The sequence below is a fragment of the Electrophorus electricus genome, chromosome 13 (assembly GCF_041902795.1).
Source record: "Electrophorus electricus isolate QZ-2024a chromosome 13, ASM4190279v1, whole genome shotgun sequence".
Taxonomy (NCBI): domain Eukaryota; kingdom Metazoa; phylum Chordata; class Actinopteri; order Gymnotiformes; family Gymnotidae; genus Electrophorus; species Electrophorus electricus.
The window spans coordinates 2,988,535-3,009,866 of record NC_137509.1 but is presented as its reverse complement, the minus strand read 5'-3'; the positions used below and the strand labels follow the sequence as shown (position 1 = coordinate 3,009,866).

Here is a 21,332-nt window from a genome sequence, read left to right as displayed (position 1 = left end):
TTAACTCTATTGTTCCAGTGTAAAAGCAGCAGTCCTGCTCCCTCACTCATGCAGGTGCTACCTCGTACATGATGTCACTGGGAAATCCTGCTTATTTCTGTAGCTGGAATTTAGTAAAGCCTCTCACACTGTCTATGTAGTTTACTAAGAGTGTGCAGATATCAGCCTCTGAGCCAAAACCAACCTTGTGCCACCACTGTTATCTGCATGTTGTTTATATGTTCAGCTGTATACAGTATCACTATCGCAGAAACTCTCTTACCAGTAATGTTTACCCAGAGCGCATCACTGTAGTGTGTGTAGTAGACTGGATTTCCTCTGCCAGCTCTACACCAGTACTGGCCTCCATCAGAAAGCTTCACTGCACTGATGGTGTAGGAGCGTGTTGCAGTGTTGGTCTCATTCTCAGGGTTCTGTGTGTGTTTGGACCAGTAAAACCTCCATCCAGCAGACTGCACCAGCTTACAGTACAGAGTCACTGGGTTTCCCATCAGTGCAGCTCCTTGAGGGCTAGATGTGAGTTCAGGTTTAGGTTTCACTGCTGATGGAAATGAAACAAACGGTTCAGCTCATAAATTAAGTTCACATGCTGCTTTCAGACGCTTTACCACAGTCATTATATAACAGAGTGACACAATCTATTAGGATGTAACATCTCAGCCTAAGTGCTGATACAGATCTGATCTCATGGTGACCTGAGGCTGATAGTGGAGGTAAATCAGACTGATGGACTGCAGATATTTAGTGTCATCTGTAGTCATATTATGTTGTAGTTAATAATAACTAAAGAGTTGAACACACTCACCTGATACAGTCAGCGTAACAGCATCACTGGTGTAGGAGTAGCGGGATCCTCCTGCCTCTGTTCCTCTACAGGTGTAGTTACCTGTATGAGACTCTTCAGCACCACTGATTGTGTACACCTGTTCTCTGCTGACAGGACTGAGTGAACCCTCTTTCTTCCAGCTGTACTGCCACTTAGAGACGCCTCTTCTCTGTATGTTACATCTGAGAGTGACAGTCTCTCCCTCAAATACCTGTGGATCAGGCTTTATGGAGGCCACAGCTTTTGGTCTCGCTGTGGAAAGATCATCAAAACCACTGAATAATTGCTTTTTTTTGGTGAAGTTGTTTTCATGTATATGCAGATAATGGAAAACAGAAAGAAGGCTATTTCTAAACCTTTAACTGTTACTAAAAGAAATAATATGTAACAGTAGATAAACATGAAGACTTTCTCAAATTGTGAAAATGACAAATAAATGTTGTAAATAACCTCCCCAAATTGCATTAGGCATTACTAATATAAACAAGAGCGGGTGTTGAATTCCAATAAAATTATTCATCTCAAATTTCAGCCAATGACATTATTCATCTAATATCTAAACACAATGGTTAACATGGAAATGTTAAGGCCACATCAAGATCCGTTTACAAATGTGACAAAGGTGGAATCCTGACAAGGAAAACTTTTTGGGGAATTCAGTGATGTACTGATTTTATTACTCCGTTAAACCAAGCGTGGTGGAAACATACTGCACAGGTTGTAAAAAAACCAAACAAATTAGTAGTCAAAATTGAGTGTGAGCAATAGACACATGGCACATACTTCATTTGGTGAATAGGAGTAATTGCTGAGTATTTTTTTCATATATTGTCATGTTGTATAATTGCACTTTTTGTCTTGATTTGGGGATCTATATTTCTGTGTAAGTGTTACATGTGATGAATCAGTGGGACCTGCAGGAATTATTTTTGTGGGGGGAGGGGCAGATGGTGGAGAAAGTTTTTGGGGTGTGTGATAAAATGAAATACAGCATATAGGAATTTCAGGTACACAAGTTAATACAATCTGATATTGTAAGGGTTGGCACCAGGCCGAGGCCCCCTCCGGCCACCAGAGGGAGGCCGCGAGTCAGGCACACTACTAATCAGGCTGGGCTACACCTATATAAACTCAGTGACTCAGTCACTCAGTGTGGGGTCTTTGCTAAAGTGTTGAGCCAAGCTCCTAGCCGGTAACCTTTGGGTATTGAGGTCTGTGAGCCCTTGTGCTACACCTCTCTTCAGCTCTGTGAGGGTGTCTTTGTTATTACATGTCCCCTCCTCTCTCCAGTTTTCCCTCTCAAGTCTGTCTCTCTCCCAGGGTTCTCCTTAGCCATTAAAGTTCCTCCCTGTTTTCTGGTTTTGTTTGGGAAGTTTTAGTTTTGTTTTCCCCAGGTCATCGGGGTTGTCGTTCTTCCCGTGTCGTCCATTGTTCTCCCTTATTCCATGCTTGGTGTGGTGTTTAGTTTTTCCTCTTGTTTTACCTGTTCTAAGATCTAATTGTTTTGCACACAGGCCCACCATCCTCAAATTATTTACACATATAACATAGTGCCTTTCTAATACCAAAAGGCGCTTTACAATCTAGAATCTAGCTACCTCGCTACATTTCGCTAAACTATGAAGTGCACCTTTATTTTTTGGCTATAGTTAGCACTGCTTTGTTATTTAAATGATTGTGAATCATGATGGAGGATTTTGCTAATGTTCACACAATTAACTGAGGTGCTTTCTGTATTAATATTAATATTAATACAGAATTAATATTAGCTAGCTAGTTATATATCTATGTTAACAATAACAGCTATCTACCTAGCAACCTAGTATAGTACCTACCTTATTTGCATCTGTACACAAATAATGCATTTGTTGTCTTTCTATAAAAACATACAGTATGAACTCATAGATAGATCTAGATAGATAGATCTTTTTTTTATCCTTTTAGAGAAGTTTAGAGAAAACTGTGTTGGGAACACGGCCAAAATAGTCCAATATTGATGTTCAAAACATTAAAACTGGAAAATGTTCTTCCAACACTTTGTAGGTGTAATAAATCCACAGATTGGGATGGCACTAACCCTGTAACAGTATCTTTATACCCAAGGAACCATGATCCTAAATTCCATCAGACTCAAAACTTACCAGGGCAGCCAGGTTTTCTCATCCCACAGAGATGTACAAGTTTCTTTTCCCACAGCTTCACAAAGTAATAACTTGATATTTTAACCTACTATGATGTCAAATGGTAATCAGCCAGTAATGTTTGGGTATCTTAATATTATCGTTAAACTGTGATGTTTGGTTTTATTATTTGAGAAATGTCCTTTGTTTCATTATTCTCTTCAATATTCATTTGCTTTATTCCTCACAATCAATTTACGTTTATGTTGCTTACCTCCTGTTTACTGTAAACAAATTGTTAACCACTTGAAATTGTATTTACTAGAAATCGTATTTGTACCAATTAAGCAGAACCCCTAAACCCCTAGTCTATGAGTTACCACCAAAGAACTTTAACAAGAATGTTTTGTGCCAGGTGTGCACATTTTTGTTTAGCATTGGTTGCTTTTCTTGTTGCTGGTAACCCAGTGAAAAGCCTTGTGTGCAGAGATGGAGGCGGGACTACTGCTTTAAAGGTGGACCACCTTGCTGAAATGGAGCAGCACTGATCTGGGGCATGCTAGAGATCAGTTACTTAAGACATCTTGCGAATTTGTGAACTCTACTGTTGTTGAGTGTTATTTATGAGATTACTGTTAGGTCTCCCCTATCTGTCAGAGTGGACAAGTAAGGTAACGTGGTTACAGGTGAATACAATGTATAGATGTGGTATCTCAGGGGCGGGTGCCACTTTATAGTATTGTTAATCAGGAAAGTTATACGGTAGGCAGGGAAGCCGTTTTATTATTTCCGTTTCTTTGGCACCATCCACAATGTCCACCTGTACTTCTTGACCACTCAAGATTTGTTCTCATTCCTTAAACCACGTGCTCTCGCCATTGATGTCTGTTTTTATCGCTAAACGTAAATAGATATAAACACAGAAGTTATTAGTGTTGGTTTCATGCTCGGTTACTTTACACACGCACACACTTCTCATAGGACTGTTACAACCTGTTGTCTTGCCATCAACCAGGAGCATGTAACAAAGAAGAAATCAAGACTTAAACTTTTCTTTTTAAAACTAAGCCAATAACCTCTACAACAGTCATCAAGAGCAAGCATGGGTCACATAACCACTGATACCAAAGCTCCTGTTTCTGAAAGGCCTAACCTAAAAGGCCTCTGACTCTAACTGAACCAGCTCCTAACTCCAATCCCATGGGTCAAGAAAACCTGGTCATTTCATTGTCAGTGGCCTATATCACTCATGCAAGGTCAATGGACTAGAAAACAGACTCTCTCTAAAGGACATCCAGATGATATAATGGAAATGGACTCTCTCTCTCTTTCTCAGTGCTATCCAGATGGTTTGACATTGTCGAGCCTAATGACTCATAAGGACAGACATTTCCTTTTTATGTTACCAGCTGGTATAAATAGTTAATCTAACTGTTTATACATCAAAATTGGTCAGTTAACTCCTTCCTTTCATCTGCTAAGCAGCCTCTTCAGTCCTAATTAGTTCTCTCTCAGGTTGTTTCAATAAGTTGTCTATTTCTTCTAAGTCTTCCAGTTATACTTTGTCACACTCTCTCAAACTGAATCTTGTTTGGTATTGTTTGATAAGCATGCTCTGCCCTGTTAATCACTCTCACAGGTTACTTAAACAGATTTGATTTTCTTTCCATTCTTTTTCTTTATTTATCAGTTAGCCACTTCAGTCCACATGAATCTACTTTGAGTTAATTTGTTTCCGTTACAGTGTTTGTTACATATTTTGTAATATAACGATTTTAGTGAACTCAGTACCTCTGGTCATTAGTAGAATCGTAATCAATGATTTATATGCATGTTCTCCTATTTCTGTTTATCCAATAAATATACCCTTAGAAATAACTCTTGTGAGTAAAGAGTGGTATTCTAATTTTTGGTAGATGAGACATCATGTTATCGAAGTGGTGACCTTTATGGGTTGAGACTAAATTAATAATCATTAATACATTAATTTAAATGATTTCATTTTCCCTGGTAATCAGGGTGGTGCCCAATTATTATCAATTTGGATGGACAATTTATGAAAGTTTTATATTTATCTATGAAAATATCTCATAGATCTCATAGAACATAGATTGCTTTATTATTCCTTAACTTATAGTACTGCTATTCTGTATCTCACAGTGTAGTGTATGGGGTTAAATAATATACCCATTATTAGGTACACGTGGTCTACATTTAACAGTTACATTTATATCTCCATCAATGTACAATATCAAATATCAGAATACTGCCTTTGCTTATTTATGAAATCTCAACACTGATGCATGTGTGTGACTTCAGGAAGAGAGTGGCAGAGGGGCTTGTAGAGACAAAAGTGCAGATACATAAATCACTATGCAGATGAAAATATAAAACATCACTTACCAGCTGCTGTGATCTTGACTACGTCACTGTAATGTGTGTAGTATTGTCCCCTTCGTGCACCGCAACCATATTCTGAAGTTGCTTCTTCAGAGACTGTCACATCCATTATATTGTTTTTTCTTACAGTGGTCCATGATTTTGGCTGCTGAGGGTAAATGTTCCATAAAAACGTCCATCCAGTAGACTGCTGTAACTCACAGCTTAGAGTAACAGTGTCTCCAGTGTAGACAGACGTCTGAGGCTTAACCTTCACAGTTGGTTTGGGGTTTGCTGTTAATATGAAATGATGAAGGTATTAGAATCTCCATTTACAACACAAGGGGAAACTTTATTATTTGTGGAAATAGCAGCATTTGTGCCTAATGTGGCATTTAGATTCAGTGAATTCATTTAGATTCAGATACTAAAAAGCTGCAGTGGTGAAGGTTGGACGTGTAATTTATTAGTAAAATTGTAAAAGTTGCATAACAAGTATGAAGTATTCCAAAATGAATGCTTGCTGGGTTTAACCAGCTTTTCCAAGTTTCATTCATACTGAACCAAATCCTGCTTATGCACAATATATAAGCACCACCAATCTCTGTATGTATAAAAACAATGATGTATTACAATAAGAGACAAGTGTCAGTGGAGTAGGAAGGGATACATGAATAAATTGAGACTTTTTACACTTGGTCTTTTCATGCATCGTGTATCAGGAATGTCCAATTGAAAGCAAACTGTACATTGTACTATCACATCAGTTTGATCACCATAATTTTAAGAGAGCAAATTCATTATGAAGATATTGGTCTCTGATTGCAAGTTCAAAATAACAGTATTATTTTTTCACTTTTAAAATAATTTGCTGTTGCCTGTGAAACTTTATAGTGACGGCACAATGGGAGTCACTGAAAGGAGCAGTGAAGGGGATGTGTAGGGTCCTTTATTATGGAAGCAGCATCTTTCCTCTCAACACACCATCTGTACAGCTCTGATAGTGGACTTTGCCTTTCTGATTATTTATTCTCACCTGGTTTTACTCTTGGCAGTGAGAAAGGTGCACTAGGATGTAATATTGCAAAGTTGATCTGATTAAACAAGGGATTTAATCAACAAATTAAGCATTGTTGATATTTCATATATACAAAATCATCATGTTGGGAGAAGGACAAAAATTCATCTATTTCTGTGTTCCTATATTTATAGGCTTCAACCTGCTCTACTACCCTAAATTTGATCTCTAGAGGTTCAAAAAGAGGATGAAAAGAGTTAATTTCTTGATTCTGTACACAGCATAACTACTCAGTAGTAGCTGAGGACACTTCTCCAAGTGAAGGGTAGTCCTCATACTATGTCTCACACTCACCCTGAGACACAGAGTGAGCAGCATTTATGCAACATTTATGGCACACAGTGTCTCTACCTGGGAAGTTTTTCCATGAAACTTTCTTCCCTACAAGACATCTACCATGGTCTTATTGTACAGGTTCTGTTTGATTTTGTTGACACAGTTTTTTTGTCACATCTCTCATACTTTTGATACTGAGATGAATTCCTGATTGTCATCTTGCTTCTGATGGCATCTCATTTCATGTCAGGGGTTTTTCCTGCATCTACACTACAGTGTAACACAGCATGTTGATTTTTCACAGTCTCATTTTCACATATTTTTAGTATAGACAAGGCTAGAGCTAAATCAGCATCTACCTGAAGAAGTTCAGTCAGTGTCTTTTTCCAACTTCTGTTCTTTCCCTGATTAATTCTTCAATATTGTGCTAAAATTTCAATTCTTTGATCATTTATGAACATTTATGATAAATTGCACTGTACTTTCCCCTCTTCCTGGCACTGATAATTAAACTGGGCTCTGTCAAATACTGTATGATGTTATGCATACCAAAACAGAGCTGCGTTTTGATGTATTTCCTTTTTGTCTAACTCAGTCATTGACATACAGAGAATACTGTCTGCATCATCTCCCATAGCCAAGATTTCACCTGGTGTTCTTTCGTTTTTAATACGCAGTTGAGATTCACTGTCAGATCCATGTGGGCCACTCTGATGTGTTGGATAAGTTAAAGGGCCCTAAATGTGTTATGTGTATTGCCAAAACTGCCATTATCTTTTTTTCAGTGGGTTAGTAGCTAAACTAGTAATATTTTAGTTGTCATTATGAGTCTATGTTATGCATTCATGTTTTGCAAACAATTTGTCCTCTCTTTTATGTCTGGTGTTCCAGATATGGCTAAACATGGATTGTTAAAATAAAACACAGACATATGTGACTTACACAACATTGCCAACTTTTATAAGCATCTAAAAATAGTGCTTATTTAGCAGACACTGAGGCACAAGTGGATTCTCAATGACCGGCACATCTATATGAACAAAGATGGATTCAACACACAGTATTTCAAATTAAAATAAATTATATGAAACCATTAATCAGACAAAATTCCAGACAAAAGCTGGTAACAAAATTAAGACTAGAAAACTTGAGAAACATGAAAGCTTCAGTAGAACCTCTGAATAAATAGTCGGATTGGAAGAATCAAAACAAAATGAAAGACAGGTATCGTGCAATATGTTGTTGTCGATGGGTTAAACACTTTGTCACTACTGTGTTTCTCTCTTACCATCAATAGAAATTGTTGAACCCTATTTATCATTTACACCAATTCTGCTCTAATGTGTTAATTCCTGACCTACTGAGCGCACCATCAACCATATGCCACATTTATCACTTAACTAGCTGCTTCCCCAGATGCATTTCACACTGTACGTCTCAGCTTGCACAACAATGCCAACTTTTGTCACCCTGTAAAAAGGTGAAAACAAGTGGTGAGGCCTGGTAGGCAACACGTAGCTCAGATGATCAAAGTTGTGTAAAAAGTGTAAAATATTTGTATTCTAAAGTTGATGTTGGGTGATCTTGTTTTTCCTCTTGATGTTTCATGAGTGCTGAACCAAATCCTGCATAGTGTACAGAATATGTGCATAAGCAAGTATGAGCAGAATGCAGCATCAAAGGGCTTTTCATGCCACATTAGAGTTTGCCATTATCTGTCTCTTTTAACATGTTTCTACACAGTCAAGAGTGTATTATAGTGAGCCAGTTCACAACCACATGCTCTCATTATAATTCCTCTCAGGCTCTCTGTTTTAGCACCAGAATGTTCTACATTTTGCAGTAAAGCTAAATGTATTACACTGCCCATTGCTGGATCATGTTAATCACACTGCTGTCATTGAAGTAATTTATACCAAATTTCCAGCTTGTTGCTCAATTTATGTTTCACATTCTGTGCACCTCTGTACTCATCTCTGTACTGTGCTTATCTCTGTACTTATTCTAAAAAGTGCCAGTGGAGCAGCAAGGGATGCAGATAAATAAACTCTGTAGTAAATCATCATAAAAAATTACCAAGCAATACTAAACAAGTATTTATGTCTGATGAGGGTGGATGAATCTGGCCTAAAACTCCACAAACACTGTAGCAGGAAAGGAAAACTAGCAGGTTTTATGACAGTGTGATGATAAATGGAATGGATGAGCCCTTCACAATTAAATCATTTATAAAGAAATAAAGTTTACAAAGTTTGCTCACTTTGCCTATTATAAGAAGAAAATTAAAATGATTAAAACAACTGTAAATAAAATATTTTCTTTGATCACATTAAGGTTAATAGAGTGACTCCATTGTTAGGATGTGTGTTTCTAATCACTCTCAATACATATGTACTGACTGCATGGTGAGATGAGTTTACTGAACATTGATCACACTCACTTCTCTAATGCCATTGCTCTCATTTAAATAATTTATGAAGAAATATTTAGGTTTGTGAATTGTTTGGTGGGGTTTTTTGCAAATTATTCTGTAAATATTAAAATGATTAAAATAAAGTTTAAAAAGTTAAGAGAGTGACTCCATTGTAAGGCTGGACGAAGGACAAACATATCAGCATTCACAGAAAACCAGGTAGGTGACCACGGACAACAGGTTACAAACATAACATTCGATACTATCGTGAACATAAAAATGTAGTTGAACATAATCAAACAAGAACTTGATAAAAGATGGACAATCCTGTACTCTCCTGCAACAGTTTAAATACACGCAGACATTAGACACGGAAGCCGGTACAAGTGTGTGAAAATGGGCGTGGTCACAAACAAAGAGACAAACTCCCACATCACGCGGTGGTCCGTACCACGTGACCAGTGGGACTGAGAGCAGTCGGTGACAGTCTAATCACTCTGTCAATACATAAGTACTGAGTGCATGATCATACTCACCTGATACAGTCAGTCTAACAGCATCGCTGTTGTGGGAGTAGCGGGATCCTCCTGCCTCTGTTCCTCTACAGGTGAATTCACCTTCATGATAATCTTTAACACCACTGATATTGTACTCCTGTTCACTACTGATAGTTTTCTCTGAACCCTCTTTCTTCCAGCTGTATTGCCACCTATAGATGCCGCTTCCCTGTATGTCACATCTGAGAGTGACAGTCTCCCTCACAAATACCTGTGGATCAGGCTTTATGGAGGCCACAGCTTTTGGTCTTGCTGTGGAAATATAATAATATATTTCTAATAAAACATTGCTTAAAATAGTAATATTTTGATGAAGCTGTTCACATGTCTATGTACTATAACTCTATTGGTATCACAAAACCAGAGCTGCTTTTTCTACTGCATCAAGTAGATGTGAGACAGCTACAACACCCAATACAATCAGTGTGAGTGCTCCACTGGTCTGTGAGTATTTTGGCTCTGCTGACTGTGTTTACATACAGGAATTAGCACCTTCATGGAAGTAATAAATATTAGGGATTGGCTACTCCTCCTTATGTATATCATCGCTAAACTATTTGTACTGCTGATTAATATCAAATATGTGAGTGACCTCTGCTAGATCAGATGGCTGTACTTTCTTTTTAGCCTATGGTCTCACTTTCCAACATAATGAATACTTCTGCAACGTACACCGTATATCTAATGATTAATAACAATATTTAATTATAAATGTAACATCATATATTTTTCTAAATAATTTCAAAGCCAAAGTATAAGGAAAACAAAAAGGGAAAACTTACCTAATACTGTAATTTCAGCCACCTCACTGTAATTTGTGTGGTAGTTTCCCCTCTGTGCTCTGCAATAATACTTGAATCGTCCTACATAAGACACTATCCAACTTATTGTCTTGGAATGTTCATCTGTACTGGTCAGCGTTCCTGGTTGTCCATTGTATTTGTACCAGAGAAACTTCCATCCTACAGACGACTGTATATTACAGCTCAGTGTAACGATGTCTCCAGTGTAGACAGAGCTCTGAGGCTGCACCGTCACAGATGGTTTGGGTCTTACTGTTGATATAAAATGATGACTGTATCAGAGTCTCACACTACACAAGTAGAAGCCTTTACACCTTAAGATAGACTTTGTGTCTAATGGAGCACTTTGTTCAGTGAGATGAAATTGTCGCGATTGGCCCCTCCCTAGCATCCTGTCATCATGGTTACCGAGTCTCATGTCTTTGTTCGGTTTACTTCCCAGTTTTGTTTTCCATTCTGTTCTCTTCCTTTGCGTTGTTCTGTTGTAGCCTATTTCCATTTTTGTTTTCATATTGTTCCCTGTTACTATGTTTTCTCAGATTCCCGGTTTTGGATCTCTGAACCTGGACTATTGTAACTACTCTGATTTTGGATTTGCCCCTAATAAATCTCACTCTTCTCAGCGAATGCGTCCGCCTCCTGATCGCTCTGTTACAGAAATGATGAATGTATCAGTTTCTTCATTTACAGCACAAGTAGAAGCTTTATCGTCAGACGCTTTGTGTATAACGCAGTATTTAGTTTCAGTGTTTACTGAAAAAGTGTAAAATATTTGTATTCCAAAGTTCCTGCTTGCTGGGTGATATTGTTTTCCTACTTGATGTTTTATAAATGCTGAACCAACTCCTGCTTAGTGCACAATATATGTGCATATCCAGGTACACACCTCTGTGCTTATAATAAAAAGATAAACACCTCTAGCACAGAGATTAATTTACACTTGATTGCTTCATGCGTTTTGTGTCTGGACAGCCTAATTTTAGAAGAAGAATAAAATGATGATGAAAACAAACAACTGAAATTAGTGCTACATCATATTGATCACACTAGGTTTTAGAAACAACTCTGTTGTGAAAGTATAGATCCCTAGATTAATGTATCAGACTCTGCCCTTAAAACACAAGCAGAAGCTTTATCATCTTAAGATGCTTTGTGCCTAGTGCAGTATTTACATTCAGTGTTTACTGAAGAAGTTTTAGTGGTGAAGCCTGGTAGGCAACACATTGCCTAAATGATCAAAGTGGTGTAACCAGTGTAAAATATTTGTATTCCAAAGTTGATGCTGGCTGATCTTGTTTTTCCTCTTGATGTTTCATGAGTGCTGGACCAAATCATGCTTAGTGTGCAGTATATGTGCATAAGCAAGAATGAGCAGAATGCAGCATCAAAGGGCTTTTCATGCCATATTAGATGTTGCCATTATCTGTCTCTTTTAACATGTTTCTACACAGTCAAGAGTGCATTATAGTGAGACAGTCCACAACCACATCCTCTCATTATAATTCCTCTCTGGCTCCCTGTTTTAGCACCAGAATGTTCTACATTTTGCAGTAAAGCTAAATGTAATACACTACCCATTGCTGGAGCATGTTAATCACACTGCTGTCATTGAAGTAATTTATACCAAATTTCCAGCTTGTTGCTCAATTTATTTTTCACATTCTGTGCACCTCTGTACTCATCTCTGTACTGTACTTATCTCAGTACTTATTCTAAAAAGTGCCAGTGGAGCAGCAAGGGATGCAGATAAATAAACTCTGTAGTAAAGCATCATCATAAATTACCAAGCATTACTAAACAAGTATTTATGTCTGATGAGGGTGGATGAATCTGGCCTAAAACTCCACAAACACTGTAGCAGGAAAGGAAAACTAGCAGGTTTTATGATGTGTGATGATAAATGGAATGGATGAGCCCTTCTATGTAGGGAAAGAGAGTTTGTTTTAAATACATCACTCATCCTTTACTGAGAGAGACACACATTTGTACTATCTTTGTCATTGCTCACAATTCAATAAATTATAAACAAATTACTAAAGTTTGTTCATTTGCCTATTATAAGATGAAAAATAAAATGATTAAAACAAACAACTGCAAAAATATTACTTCAGTTTGATCACACTGAGGTTATGTGAGTCACTCCATTGTAAGGATGTGTGTTTCTAATCACTCTCAATACATAGGTACTGACTGCATGGTGAGGTGAGGCTGAGTTTACTGAACATTGATCACACCTGCTTCTCTAATGCCATCGCTCTCATGGAAATAATTTATAAAGAAATATTTATTTGTGGATTGTTTGGTGATTTTTAATTTTTTTATGCCAATTACAAGATGAAGATTAAAGCAAAGTTGAGTAACTCCATTGTAAGGATGTAGGTGTCTAATCACTCTGTCAATGCATGATCACACTCACCTGATACAGTCAGCGTAACAGCATCACTGGTGTGGGAGTAGCGGGATGCTCCTGTCTCTGTTCCTCTACAGGTGTATTCACCTGCATCAGACTCTTCAACATGGCTGATTATGTACTGATTACTGTCTGAATCCTTTTTCCCACCGCTTGCTTCAGCAGAATGAACTGGATTATCTTCATCTCCTTTCTTATACCAGTTGTATGTCCACTCACTACTTCCATATTCCGGTATGACACATTTAAGAGTGACAGTCTCTCCTATGAAAAATTCTGTCCAGTCATGTTGTAATGAAAGTGTAGCTTTTGGTTGTTCTGTAAGAGCACAATATTTAAAAAATATTGTTCAATATTAAAGTTTCCCACTTGATGTTTCATGAGTGCTGAACCAAATCCTGCTAAGTGTGCAATACACATGCATAAGCAATTACACACCTCTGTGTAATATTGTTCAGTGTTAATGTTTCTGATACACGCTATGCATTCTACACTTTAACAAAAATAAATGATTTTTGTATAGTTACCTGCCTCGTTTTCCAAACTATCTAAATTGGCTCAATTTTCAGCTGTGGGAATTAATGCATATTTTTTTAGCTGACCAACTGCCCTGACATTTTACCTTGGATTGCCTTGGCACACATGTCTACTAATAAAAAGAAAAAGTGCTCTTTTATAAGTACATTCCTTACTGATCCTTTAATACCTATTGTCATAACACAATACATATGGCATGTATATTGGCTAATTATTGATGTAGAAATACATGAACCAAAACAATTGTCACACCCTCTAGATCAGATCAGTCTGCCGATCAGTCATGCCTAATTATTGATATAGAAATACATGAATTAGGCAATTAAAAAGATCATTCTTTGAACTAAAGCAATTGTCACACCATTTGCTACAGTCCCTCCTAGAGTCCACTGATCAGTCAGGCCAATCTATTAGCCACTGGGCACACCCCTGTCTGCACATACACTCTCATCCTCATCAGGAACTCTTTAAACGTCACTTCTACAATCCTCACTTTGCAAAGTCTTTTTAAGATGTCTCGTGTTGTAAGCCGTCTCTCTTGTGAATTGTCTCCGTGCCCCGTACATTCTTTCATTGTTTTTTCACCTTGCCATCGTCCGTCGGTGTTGCTCCTGTTTGCCCTGCTGATTTTTGGACTGTGAGACTCTCTTTTGCATTGCCTGGTTTCCCACTGCCTGCCCCTGTTTAACCATGCTCTGCCTGACTACACTTGAAGGTTTGTTTGATAGTATGTTTATTAAATGTTCACCTGCATATGCTTGCTTTATCTGTCCTTACATCAACATTATTTGCACATTCCAAGTTGCTATTTACAGACTCTAGTTCTGCTTTTAACACTTTTTGCTCCTTCCAGACTAGAGCCAAGTAGCCTTGGTCTTTATAAGTCTATCTGCAGCTGGGTATTAGACTTTCTGACACACAGACCCCCGAGCGTGAAGACTGGTGCTCAGTCACACTAAGCATGAGGACACCACAGTGATGCAGAATATTACAGCATGACACAGAGGAAGGACATGTGCAGAATAACACAGTATGAGATCAACACTGCAGAGTAACATAGTATTACCATTACATTATTACATCAAACCATTAGCTTACTATATACATATATGTGTTAATACATAACTGTGTATGCATTGAACTGTATTACTCTGCCCTTTACATTCACTACTTACAATGTTTTGAATGCTATGAATGTTTCTATCCAGCCAGACTCCATTTTTAGTGTAGACGTTGGGCCCACTGTAATAATTCAATAACAAATGTTCTGTCGTGGTGCGCTGAGTACACAGCAGGAGGGACACCACCACTCCACCCCTGCCCCCACCCACCACACCTGCCCCCTTCCCACCCTCCCAATTATTAATAATCATGAACACCTATTCCCCGTTTGCCCTCTTTTGTTCTCCACATTATTTAAACCCACATGTACGTGCCGTCGGTGCTGCACTTTTCCAGTCATCCTTTTCCTAGAGCACGTTGCCTTAGCTGCTCTCAAACTCCTTTGTTTGTTCTCAACACACTGAGTTATTACTGCTGCTGTGTCAGGTTGTTTACTCCAGTTCATTAGTAATGATAATAAAGACTCTCCAGCTTTAACTAACTACTTACCCCTACATCACATGTTCATTACTCAGTATTAACCTCTCTGATCAGCTATTTACTATGTTTCAGGCAGTCAGTAAAATAATCACAAATTATGTTTATTTTAAATGTATATATTCTATGAAGTTTCAATATTAAAAAAATTATAATAATAAAACCTAATGTTCTAAAAAATCTGTTTGGAATGAAGGTTTTAAAAACACAAAGACCTTCATGAGTATACTGTGAGTTTCCCTTTTGTAGACAAAGAGTTAAAATGCTAATCTTATGCTCACTGAAAATACTCTTCTCATTTTAAATTCAGAACAAATAAGAAAAATTGAGCTCAGAATGTCACTTCCAGAATCCTTACATGTAGCAGGATGAGAGATCACATATACATCATGTAAATTACTTAGTGAACATGTTTAAAATATGTCAATATTGTATTATTATTACTCGAGAATTTTAAGAACTGATCTCCTATTGAATCTTATTCACCAGCATATTTGGAAGTTGTTCCCTGTTTCAGTCCACCCTCTTTGTGTATCTGTGTACATGATTACCTGTTTCTGAGTCTGCAACTTCAGTTTCAGTTGTTTGGTCACTACTGACAAGAGGTTTCGGATCTGAAACTAGGAGAAAAAGGAGGAAACTGAAGTGTGCGAACTCTGGTGAAGAAGGTGGACCCCAACTCTAAATGCAAGAGTTCTGAGTGGTTCCCATCTGGCACCTGTATATTATGGGATGTGAGTTAATTCTACCTGTATATTATTGGGTGAAAGTTCCTTCTACCTGTGCTGAAAGAACATCTTAGAGAAGTGGTGAGAGAGCTGCTCTGACAGATCTGTGAGGGCTGTAGGAAACAGACCAGCAGAACGAGCTGCTGCTCCTGGGAGACGGGTTTGGCTTCACAACCCTCAGCACCAAAAAGGACTCAAGTTAAGGAGTAAGTGGGAGCTGAGTGTTCAGGTAGGGTGCTTCAGTATGAAGACTGGCTACCAGGGTGCTTCAGTATGAAGACTGGCTACCAGGGTGCTTCAGTATGAAGACTGGCTACCAGGGTGCTTCAGTATGAAGACTGGCTACCACAGTGCTTCAGTGTCTGTTAGATTAAACCTCAGGCTGTTCTGAGAGACTGTTACACTTGATATTCAGGGTACATCAAGTCTTGTAGCTGATGTGCACACATGGATATACTGGTGTGTTAACATTTTGTTATTGTTACTGCTGTTTGTCAGCTGATTCTAAATGGATGAGCTAAACAGACCCAGAAACTCACACTGGCTCATATTATTATTTTGCACATGTTTTGGAGGAGTTTCTGTTCCTGTCTGCCCTCTTCATCTATGTCTGTGCCTGGCATTACTTTTGTACTTTTCTTTCAGTTTCTGCTTTAGTATGGAGCTTGTGGCTACTTGCCTGTAAGTGTGAGGTATGTGTAATAAAGAGCAAAGACTCTGTTTCCTGTCTCTGAGTGGGTCAGCTTGCCATAGCGCCACTACAACATTGAATGTAACTGCAATATTTCAATATATCTTTGGTGGCCAATCTTATCTACCAAGGGCTGTGGTTGCAGGTTTTCATTCCAACCAAGGAGCAAAGACATTGCTATTACACTCAACCAGCTGGTTTTAGTCTTCATTAAGTGGATTAATCATATTGGGACTGGTCATTTTAGCTGTGTGCACTACCTTCAATGGACTTAACATTTGCAGACCCACTGGCCCTTGTGAATAAAACTGCCCACCTCTCAACTAAATGAAGATATGAGTATGAATCACCTTGAGCTTGTACGATGCAGATGAGCAGAAGCAGCACTAGAAATGTGGAGAGGCGTAAACAACATTATGCATTAATAGCACACATTCACTTCTATCACAGGCTCCAAGTGCCTTGAAGAGCTGAATTTGACTAAGTTTCACAGAATCTGTATTAATGCTGGTTCAAACACTATGCTACATTATTCTCAAATCCACATGTAAACTTATCCAAATCAATACTTGTTCATTTTGTACTGTTTTATCTGTTATCCTGTCACTCACTCTATGAACATAAACATCTTCCTGGAACAGACTAAGTAACGTCAATTTCTGAATACCTGTCACTAATTGATTAAATGATTAAATGAAAGTCCTGAAAACATTAACATGCAAATGTACAAATATACCAACAGAGAAATCCAACTCCTGATATAATCAATAAGTAACATTACAATCCAAGTCTTTTCATTCAGAAAAAGAGCAAGTCAGTTGGACCTTATATTTCTTGAAAGTCAAAAGTACCTTAAACTGAAACTCTCTACACTGACTTCATCATAAAAATAACTTAAAATCCAGCTGAGCTACAAAACTTCATTTAACCACACAGAACTTGATTACTCAGGATCCTCAGACTACATATTAACAACATATTAGCATTCACTCTAATAACATAATAATGGCATAATTCACTCACAGAGCAGCGCAGAGAGAGGACAGAAGTCCATACTGTCCTGCTAGTGACTGACTGACAATGAGAAATAATGAGTGTTAAAGTCTCAGCACTTCCTGTTTTCTTACAGTTAGACAGAGAGGTGCAGATGAAAATTCACCCATTTCTCATTTTTACAAAAACTAATTTGAGTTACACTTGAGAACTACATCATTAGCATATATAAAAATATATGCAATTGATACTTCAGCAACTACTTAAATCCTCTCCAATAAATAAATAAATAGTGATATATCATATTAAATGCAAGGCATGTGACATCAGTTATTTTATGGACATACATTTTTGGAAATAGCATTTAATTAAATGAAGTTAGTCACCTACAATACCTTACAGTCTGATACAGTAACAAAGACAACTGGTCAATTAAAAACAGAACTGGCAAATTAGGCATTAATATAATTGCATATACTAAATACAAGTCAAGTAATGGCCATCTTCATGCATGCTACTTTGAAATCAGTGCTAAAATGTAGAATCCTAAAACTACATGTCCAAATATGGTGGTGAGTAGCAATAGCAACAGTAAGTTGCAGAGGAAGTACAGAGTGAACTGTTGCTGGCTCTGCATGTGAAGTGAGAAGGTTCTGTTACTGACACCTCTAGTGTCGTATCAGAGTGAAAAATGTCGTAGTATAAAATCAGTGGATGAATATGTTGTGTTCATGGGGTTAAACTCTAAACTGCTTGTTGCTTTTATCCATAGAATTGGTCAAATGAGGTGTGAAATAAACTTTATCTATCCAGCTCCATCTGTCCTTACTGCGGTGGTCACCATGGAGATGCATGCTGGGACTGAGTGCTGCTGTGTGTCTCTGTTCTCTGTCCTTTACCTGCTGAGCTGGTGCTGAGGAGCAGCATGTTGGTAAACTGAGACTGGCCAGTATGTAGGTGACAGTCTGGACTACCAAAACTATTTCAGGGTTGTATCCTATTATTCCATAATGTTTAACTTTATATACAGGTATCTGAAGTTTAAAAATAGATACATTTAAAGAAGTCCTTCTCTTCGTTGTGTTTCAGTTCCATCTCTGCTAGACTAGAATAGAACCTAAACCACATCCCCTTATAAAACACCTCATCTCTGTCCAACACGTGAATGTGGTATGTAAGTTTGATGTGCGTGTAGCTTTTACTAATTGGCCATGGGCACTTTCTGTAAAATTTTTATGAACACAAATATATTAATACTCATATTGGATGGTGGAATGCTGTTGTGTTCATGTCATTGATAACCTACATTTACCTGACGCTTTTTATCCAAAGCAAGTTACAATTATGACTGAGTACAACTGAGGGTTAAGGGCCTTGCTCAGGGGCCCAACAGTGGCAGCGCTTTAACCAGCAACCATCCAATTACAAGTCAAGCACCTTAACTGCTGAGTTACCACTGACTTCACTGATTACCTCACTTGTGCACATAGATCATGGTGCACTGAGTTTGCTGTGCTGAGATGCTTCTAATAAATAAGACATTATAATGTTCTCAAATATTACTGGTTGAAATAAGTAAAATTACTGAGCCATTGGTTGTTCTGCCACTCTCTCTGCCTCGCTTCCACAGACCAATCAGAGGCCACAGACTGCTAAATCAAGGTCAACCTCCCCACAAACTACTGACCACTGGTTTCCAGTCACTCCCCACCCCTTACTGTGAAGTCTGTGTGATTTGTAGCCTAGTTCTTTCTGTATCAGTGTTCAGAGAAATACAACTGCACAACTGGAGGCGTTTTAGGTGTCTGTTGAAGGCATCACTATGGCTGTAAGAACTGCTTCTGTGTCCTACACATCTGCAGAAACGGTCGTGCCACCACCCACTACAAAAAAGGAGCTGTTATGCCTCTTGCCTCCCATCCAGTCTCGCTCCAGTGCTCTACTTTTCTGTTCTATTACTCATCTGCCCTACCCCAGCTCAAACCCTTAATTTACATCACCTGTGCCTCATTCCCAAACTCATTTATGCACAAGTATTCACTCCTCCTTCATCTTCACCAGTTTTACCAAGTTACTAAAGTTGTGCACTCAGTTACTGAGCTGTATTCGATTATTCCTGCCTGTATCTGATTATTGCTGCCTGTTGTCTCCCTGTAACTGTACTGTGTGGAGCATGGAATGCAACCAGATTCTTTGTCCAGACTCTGTTCTGTGAAGTTCCTCTACAGCGGTTATGCATGTCCATGTCCTGTCAGAGATGAGGGTTACAAATGGTCAACTGTTATTCTGGACTGTATCAATATCAATATTCTACCATATGCAAGCTGGAAAAATGTGAAGCTCAGCTCCTTATACAGCATTATATAACATAATGCTAAATACTATCAGATTAAACAATACACTAAGTACCAGCTTTAGTTTTATAAATTCCTAACACAATCTTCCTGTAAAGAATCTAAATATCTGCTGCTTGTGTTCAATAGGTTAAATCCTAAATTTGTCCATTTTAAAAGTTAAATCTGACATACCAGGCTGTCTTAGCAATAAAGAAGTTTATAAAGTTGGTTATCCACATTCTCATAACTTGCACTGTGGTATACAATAGCTCATTCTCTGCCCAAATTACTGATTTATTACAATTTGGGGTCAGATACATGTTTAACTTTCATGTGCACCTGTTTCTGGTGTTGGCTGCAAGTGGGATTGAGGTAATTAAAACAGAAACCTCTACATGTGATACTGAAATATGATGCTGCATTAGCTACATGGACATCTACACAGTCAGTGAAAAGTCCATTCTTTGCCTATTTGCTCACGTATGTGAGTTGAGACCTTGTTGTGCTGCAAAAATACAGGAGATACCACAGAAGCTACACATGGTGTGAATGTGCATGTGTAGCTATTTTAGTTTTGTCTTCAGTGAGAAACTAAATGAAAGAGCAGAACTGCTCCTCCGCTTTCTCATTGACTAAACCCACAGAGCTGAACCAGCATAGAAGCCAAACCACAAGAACTCTCTTAAGTCCCTTTATTAGTAAGTGTAAAACCTTGCCAAAAGAATTACAGCTCTGTTCAAGAACACAAATGGAAACATTTCATAACAGACCCTTATAAATACAACATACTAATTTTCCAAGTTTGTTAAAAATGTAATGTTCTACAGCTAGAATTTGACCCTTTATAAACATAAATCATAACTAAATAACATGTGATAGGGTGGAGCTCAGCAAAGAAACAAATGCTGAAAACCAGTTTTCTTACACTGTTAATGAAAACTTACATGCAATGCAAATTTGCAGGCACACAACATACTGAGAGAGCCTGTTGCAGCTCAGTGGAAATGGAGCAGAGGACATAAAACTCAGACAAAGCTAAAAAGAGAGAAAGGACACAAAGTAGAATCAGCAACAAGTCAAATGAAAACTAAAGAAAAAAGAGAAACAGAAAATAAAGAAGTCAGAAGGTGAAGAGGCAGTGAAACATCTATTCAGAGTCTAATTAGTGGTCATCAGTGGTTACTGGAATGGGACTCACACATCATTACCAGCTCTGGTTAATGTTACATGATGCTGAAAATAACTGCAGTTAACAGAAAATACGATACCAACTAAGTGGAAGTACTTGACAATGTATTTTGCCATACTGATGCAAACTTGACAGATTTTCTTTGTAGCCAGGCCATAAATCCACGGGTCTTAATAATGACTAGTTAGTTTAGGGAAAGTTAGACGACTACAAATAATGTTTCACACGTGAGTTTGAATTATTATGAGAGTAGTAGTACTACTCTAATGATTATGATTATTGTTATTGGTTGGGGTGGCTCTGAAGAATATATCAGATGGGTTATACGATTTGGTTTATGTAGAATCCTCATTGAATAGATCGTCTCTAAAACTGACGGTTCCTTTATTTGACGGTT

The 21,332-nt window shown here is 38.0% G+C and overlaps 1 protein-coding gene across 1 annotated transcript; it reads right to left on the bottom strand.

Annotated features, from left to right (window-relative positions):
• Nucleotides 1–91: 91 nt before the first annotated feature.
• On the bottom strand, nt 92–17,496 carry LOC113569064 (leukocyte immunoglobulin-like receptor subfamily A member 3). Its single transcript, XM_081695039.1, has 10 exons — nt 17,441–17,496; nt 16,768–16,803; nt 15,550–15,618; nt 12,869–13,180; nt 10,432–10,704; nt 9,629–9,901; nt 5,350–5,646; nt 806–1,078; nt 263–541; nt 92–168 (listed from the first exon to the last, which is right to left on the bottom strand). The coding sequence occupies exons 1-10, from the start codon at nt 17,469–17,471 to the stop codon at nt 92–94; spliced, it is 1,920 nt and encodes a 639-aa protein (XP_081551165.1). The 5' UTR covers nt 17,472–17,496.
• Between the last annotated feature and the right edge of the window lie 3,836 nt (nt 17,497–21,332).

What these genes read in the sequence shown, in the direction of transcription:
- LOC113569064 (XM_081695039.1), bottom strand. Translation starts at nt 17,471, where the DNA reads ATGGACTTCTGTCCTCTCTCTGCGCTGCTCT. An exon ending in TGTTACGCTGACTGTATCAG is followed by an intron (nt 10,705 to 12,868) that starts GTGAGTGTGATC and finishes TTATATCAACAG; the next exon opens with TAAGACCCAAACCATCTGTG. An exon ending in GCTCTGGGTAAACATTACTG is followed by an intron (nt 169 to 262) that starts GTAAGAGAGTTT and finishes GTTTTGGCTCAG; the next exon opens with AGGCTGATATCTGCACACTC.